At 39.6% G+C, this 6,000-nt stretch overlaps 1 protein-coding gene across 3 annotated transcripts in view; it reads left to right on the forward strand.

The window, feature by feature from the left end:
- The window catches only part of LOC124304632 (semaphorin-1A-like), a 134,022-nt gene extending 128,257 nt beyond the window's left edge, over positions 1-5,765 (forward strand). For 2 of the 3 annotated variants that reach the window (XM_046763112.1, XM_046763111.1), the window contains 2 exons: positions 447-590; positions 3,367-5,765. In XM_046763112.1, coding sequence (XP_046619068.1) covers positions 447-590; positions 3,367-3,683 — 461 coding nt within the window. In that variant the 3' untranslated portion in view covers positions 3,684-5,765. The remainder of the gene's footprint in view (positions 1-446; positions 591-3,366) is intronic. The other variant, XM_046763114.1, reaches the window with a different exon arrangement.
- Positions 5,766-6,000: the final 235 nt, after the last annotated feature.

The raw sequence follows: 6,000 nt of genomic DNA on the forward strand, positions 1-6,000 counted from the left end.
AATACTAAACAATACCGTCTAATACGATAGTTTCTCCATTTGTTGAGTTATTTTATTTTATATTAATTTCTACCCAACGTGCTCCTCAAGTTTTTATCAATTTTTACTTTCCTCTCTTGAGGAGCAGGTGAACAAACAACGGGAACCGTAGTGAAATTTTTCATTATTACTCTTCTTCTTCGTTATTTGATATGATAACTATGATTCTTTTATTTATATATCTCAATATACTTTTTGCGCACCAAAGTTTGATTAAGGAACTCTTAAAAAAAAGTAACAAAATAGTGCCGGTCCGAAGATTATTTATCTTTCTACAAATTTTTTTTTTTTTTTTCTCAATTTATGTATATATACATATATATATATATATATATATATATATATATATGAACAGAAAAAATTGTAAAAAATTGCTGCAGTTACGTGGATCATAAATATTGCTTCAGAGTTGGCGAAACCCGCGCAACCGGTGGTTCCGCCACGTGCCGGGTGTTGCGAGCAGCCCGACGAACGTGACAACGAAATAGTCATCGAGTTGGATCGAGAAAATCAGTACAGTCGTACTCAACCCAGAGCCAATGAACCCCAAGGTAAAAAACAAAAAAAAAAAAAGGAAATAAAAAAAAGACAACAACCAAAAAAAAAAAACGATCGAAGAAATCGGAACGATAAGATACAACAACAAAATAAAAATAACGAGACAAGGATAAAATAAAAGAATTAGACGATGAATGCATACGGAATAGAATTCATCAGTGAGGGGTTGTTAATGCAAGTGGTGTGAGTTATTTAGACTTTTGGTGAATCATTCTGGTTTGAACGTAAGCTTGATATAGAACGAAGGAAAATAATACGCAATTATCCTGACACCGGAATTGCTAGTAATTTCAAACGCGAATTCCTTTTCTCGTGAAAAATTAGGTAAAATAACTGAGTTGCACAACTTCCATTCTCAACCACTCGATTATACCATTGATGCTAAAATAGTCACCTCAAACATTCCGTACAACAGCTTTTGCAGTGTTATCATTGCTCGTTTACAGTGTGAGTATGTATATTATTCACAAGTAATATACCGTTGAGTGAAACGTGATAATTGTTTGAGCCAGTTGACCATCGCTAAATATACACATTTGTATACGCATACATTTCTATGTGTTCATATTGTGCCATTTCCTGTACGTTTTCTCTCGACTCTTCATCTTTCGCAGATATATCGTTGCTCTATGTGTAATACTAACGTCAGTCAATCGTTTTTGTTCTATCGTTTTACAGTCGGTACTTTCGCGTTTAGTGTGCAGTTTCGTATAACCACACCTCTACTATATTATTATACGTACGAATTGTACCTACGCCTTATGTTGATTGCGCAAGTTTACAAGCGCAGCGATATACCAACTCTGTATAAAATTTTATTACCGATAGAGATTACGTTGAGGCAATAAACAGGCCTTTCGCGCCTTGCCGCTAGGCACTTTTTTATACAACTCTTGATCGTGCGAATGGCGTGGGATGCAGATTATATCGTATGCAAATTTTTTTAACGTTACATTTTTTCGATTCAATTTAACCAGAGGTTTTTTCGACTCATTCGCTCTCCGGCAGGAAAATTGGCTATGGGTGAAAATTGAATAATTACATCGCAATTGGTCTCTAATTTCTGATCGAAATAAAGTTATCCGTTATCTGTTTTTATCGATTTCATCAAAAATTTAATTTTCCACAAAAAATGTGGTCGAGGATTGAGGTAGAGGTAAAAAATTGTCGAGAACTGTGGAAGTTCGAAGTTTCATAATTTTTAACACAATCTATTCCTAGCTACTGCACCGTACCTCGTCTGCTAAAATTTAACGCGCACGCGCTACAATCCGAGAGCGACTGTTTGCCAGGGCGACAAACTTTGAAACTTGAAAATTTTTCACCGTTGTCGGCATTCGGCACAACTACCACCGACAATTACGAATATTTTTTATGTCGGACAGTTGGTGAGCGTGGAAAACAGTTGCTCTCGGATTCTAGCGCATGCGCATTAAGTTATAGCGGATAACAGACCGTGCAGTCGCTGGCAATTCACTTTCTATACGCATTTCCTTATGTACGTAAATTTACCGTGACCATTTTCATTGCCTAGTTAACTGATTATCGCTCGAGTTGTACGCGCAACAACTGCGTAATAAAAAGCTGAACTGTTTTAGCGGTAAGAAAGAAGAATCGTCGGCTTTACTTTGTATGCAAAGTTCTTCGAACCTCCAAGGAATTAACAATATTAAAAAAAAAAAAAACAAATTCGAAACAACAACGAGACTCGATGAACGGTTGAAAGATTTGCTTTTCGAATATAAAAAATTAATCCTGCACTTTTGACAAGTTTTAGATTAATGACGCAAAATTATTTCCCCCACGCGTTAGTTTTCTTTTCTTTCTGACGTTCAAAGTTCCTCAAAGTCGTTACTCTACTTTTTCTCTACTTTTTTTCTCCATAGCTGCATTTTTATTATCATTCTTTTTTTTTTTTTCTCTTACATATTTTGTCGAAACGTTGGTAGTTTCATATGTGGGCTTAAGTAGCGAACGAAAAATATGTTTTACTGTTCACTAATCGAATTGCCTAATTTGACAATATTCTTATCTTTTTTCACCTTGTTAACTTAATATTGTTCTATTCTTTCTCATTTTTATTAAACTTTACTTCAATCGCCTTATTAATTGAACATGTCTGTTATATGCGTCTGTTAGAAAAGTAGCCTGTAACTATAATTGTTATTATAGATATTTGCCTATTACTCACAGCTAATGGTCGTTAATTCTTCACGAGTTTTGCATATAAAGGATTGCTTCGATTATTCTTGTTAAACCGTAAAAAACGCAGCGTAATAACCGTTTTTTACTCACTTATATGAGAACGGGAAATAATGTTTGAAATTTTGAAACTTGTGAAATAGACTTTGTAAAGCTAGACCCCGTTTCGCGATTTTAATCCTTTTCAATAATTCAGGAAAATTCACAAAATAAAAAAAAAAATTTAACGGTCGAGAGAATTGTGAAGAAAAAAATAACGCAACAAACGTGACGACAAAACGATTCGGAATAAAAATAAAGAGGTCAAGTGTGGATAATTTATTGGAAAAGCATTTGAAAGGGACGAAAAAAATTGTCATACTTACACTGTAAAAAGAAAAAAAAAAAAAATGCGGTGTAAACTTCTGTATAACAATTTTTGATCTGAACCTAACACTGTTTGATATCGATCTGAGTAAATTGTTCCACAGTAGTCCACACCGGCCACTATTTGACAGTTTTTGACAGTCTACGATCTGGGAAATTTAAGAAACAGGCCTGTGTCCAACAAAGAATTTCTTTTTCCAGGTGTTATCGTGACGCCGGTAGTTTATTCGGCGCAGACGTTGACGGGCGCGTTACTGGGAACATGCCTGTTTTCCCTGCTGGCCGGTTTCGCGTCGGGTTTCTGGTTTTCCCAGAGATTACGAGGCACGGGTTACCCGGATCCGCCGGAGCAGCGACAGCAGCTGAATCGGTTGACGGAGGGTCCGGAGTCACCGGGCTACAACAACAAGTCTATAAACCTCGTGCTGAACGTACCGCCGAAGAACCCGAACGGAAAGAACGCGAACTCGTCGGCGGAGAACAAGCCGATGCAGAAGGTGAAGAAGACCTACATATGATACAGGAAGAGGCAGCCCGTCTGAGCCCTAAGTAATCGCCTGATGGACTCGAGCTCGTCCGAAACCGGAACCGAATCCGGCGGAACCAAGAAGCCCTCGTCGTCGAGCATCAACAGGCGGTCTTCCTCGGGCGATACGACAACGGCCGCACCGACGTCTTCGACTTCCGTAACCGTCGTCACTTCCGGGGGTAGGAAAAAGAGGAAGAGGACAAAGCAGCCGGCCTGCGGTAAGAGGGACCGGAACTTCTTGGAGACTTTATCGCCGACGGAGACGCGGCTCGGCGCTGTTAGAGATCCGTCTGTCGGCTCTAACCGCGATCACTACATGATAGCCACCCTGGGCCATCAGGGCGACGAGGGCTCGATGTTCAACCCGCAATTTTTACCGAACTTCAACGACATGGTGAAGTGCATTGCTCAGTACGAGGCGAAGAACGGACGAGTTAATATTCCCGAGACGATGTTCGCCGACGAAGAAGAAAAAGAAGAAGAGAGCGAAGAAGGAGTCGAGCGGATGTATCGTTGGGACGATTCCGGGGGTGACAAGGAGGGCGATCGCGGTTTTTACCAACGTCGGAAAAAACCGCTACAACCGTCGTGCGGCGACGAACTCGTCGCGAATTATCCTCAGCTGAGGATCTGCCTCCAGGACGAAGACGCCCTTGAATCGCAGTCCGAATGCTCAACGGCCGAACTTCAGATTCGAGGCTTCTTGGGTAACAGCGACAACGACGACGTAAATGACGATCGCCAGAGCACAGCTTCTAGGTACAATTTGGACCGTTCGACGTCACGGGATAACGATGATGTCATGATGATGACGATGATGATGATGATTCGCGACGAGGCGAGAAATTGATTAGGAATACCGCGGGCGTTCTCGCTTGTTGTTGTTCGTTAATTTTATTTTTTTTTTCTTCTCAATTTACGTAAAACGTTTCATTCGGTTTCGACCGATATGCTCGTTTCGGTAAAACCGAATAATTTTTACCGAAAATTCTCGACCGTACGTTTTCTTTTTCTCTTATCATTCGCATACTTCGGATGCGATGTGAAATTGAATTCGGCAAATGTGTAGTCTGGCAACTGCACGGGTTTCCAATTTTTTTACAATGGTACGTCAGGATTTTCATTATACGATTATGCAGAACAGGGAACAATCTGATCACCTTATCTCACGGAGTCTTAATGAAACCAAAAAAAAAAAAAAAGCCGATTTTGATATAAATAACGATATGTGTTTTACGTGAAAACGAAAAAGTAAGCAAGCATGTGCCAAATGATTCGTTAGAAAGTCAATTTTACTTTAACTTGTACTTTGGGTAATTTGGTTTTTTGCTGTTTTTTCTTTTTTTTTTTTTTTCAATTCACCTTTCACGGTAACGAGGCTCGGGATGTTTTAGAACGAAACGGAAACGGTGAAAAAAAAAAGAAAAAAAAAATGGGAAAACCGATGTAACGGAAGTAACAGAAACCTGTGCGGTATCCGGACTACCCGTATACGAGTAAACGATAATAAAATAAGGGTGAGAAAGAAAACGAAATCGTCTGAACGTGAATACGTTGTACGTGTAATAAATAAAGACAGATGCCCGGAGAGACAGTCTCTACGTAGTAATACCAATGTACGGAGAAGGCGTAGTAGATTATATCGTGTAAGTATTGGGAAAAAAAAAAAAAAAATGTGATACAATGGAGAACTGTGTTCGCGTTTAGTGCCGGCTGCCCCCCCCCCCCCCCCGCCCCCCCCCGCCCCCCACTCTGCCACCGCCACCCCCGTGTTGTTATTCTAGTTAACGTATGAATAAAACGACGAGAGAAGAGGATGACGACGACGACGACGATAATTGTACAGCGCTAACAAAAGAAAGGAATGAAAGAAAGAAAGAAAAAAAGAAATAGATTTAGTGTGACAGTGAATGAAAGTAAAACGGAGAGTGAGAATGAGAGAGAGAGAGTTTTAGAAAAAATTACGAATATTATGTTGAGTAGTACTTAAGCATTCGCAGCAAACGAGGCGTGCCTTCCGTAATAACCTTTATGTATATTTCTCGTGAGTTTGTACGATGCGACGAAGAGAGAAAAAAAAAAAAAAAAAATCGATTGCAAGAAGATGAGAAAAAAGAGACGGAAAAATAAATAAATAAATAAATAAACAACAACAACACGGTGACTCGTTTATACTGTAATAATATTATGCAAAGGGGGGGAAAAGAAGCTTTGAGGAAGACAGCTTGAGTAAGAATTTGAAAGCCGGGTATCCAACCGACGAATCGCTTCGATCACGAAACCTTACCCGCGCCGTCGTCGATTGC

This window comes from Neodiprion virginianus, chromosome 5 (assembly GCF_021901495.1).
Source record: "Neodiprion virginianus isolate iyNeoVirg1 chromosome 5, iyNeoVirg1.1, whole genome shotgun sequence".
NCBI classification, from domain to species: domain Eukaryota; kingdom Metazoa; phylum Arthropoda; class Insecta; order Hymenoptera; family Diprionidae; genus Neodiprion; species Neodiprion virginianus.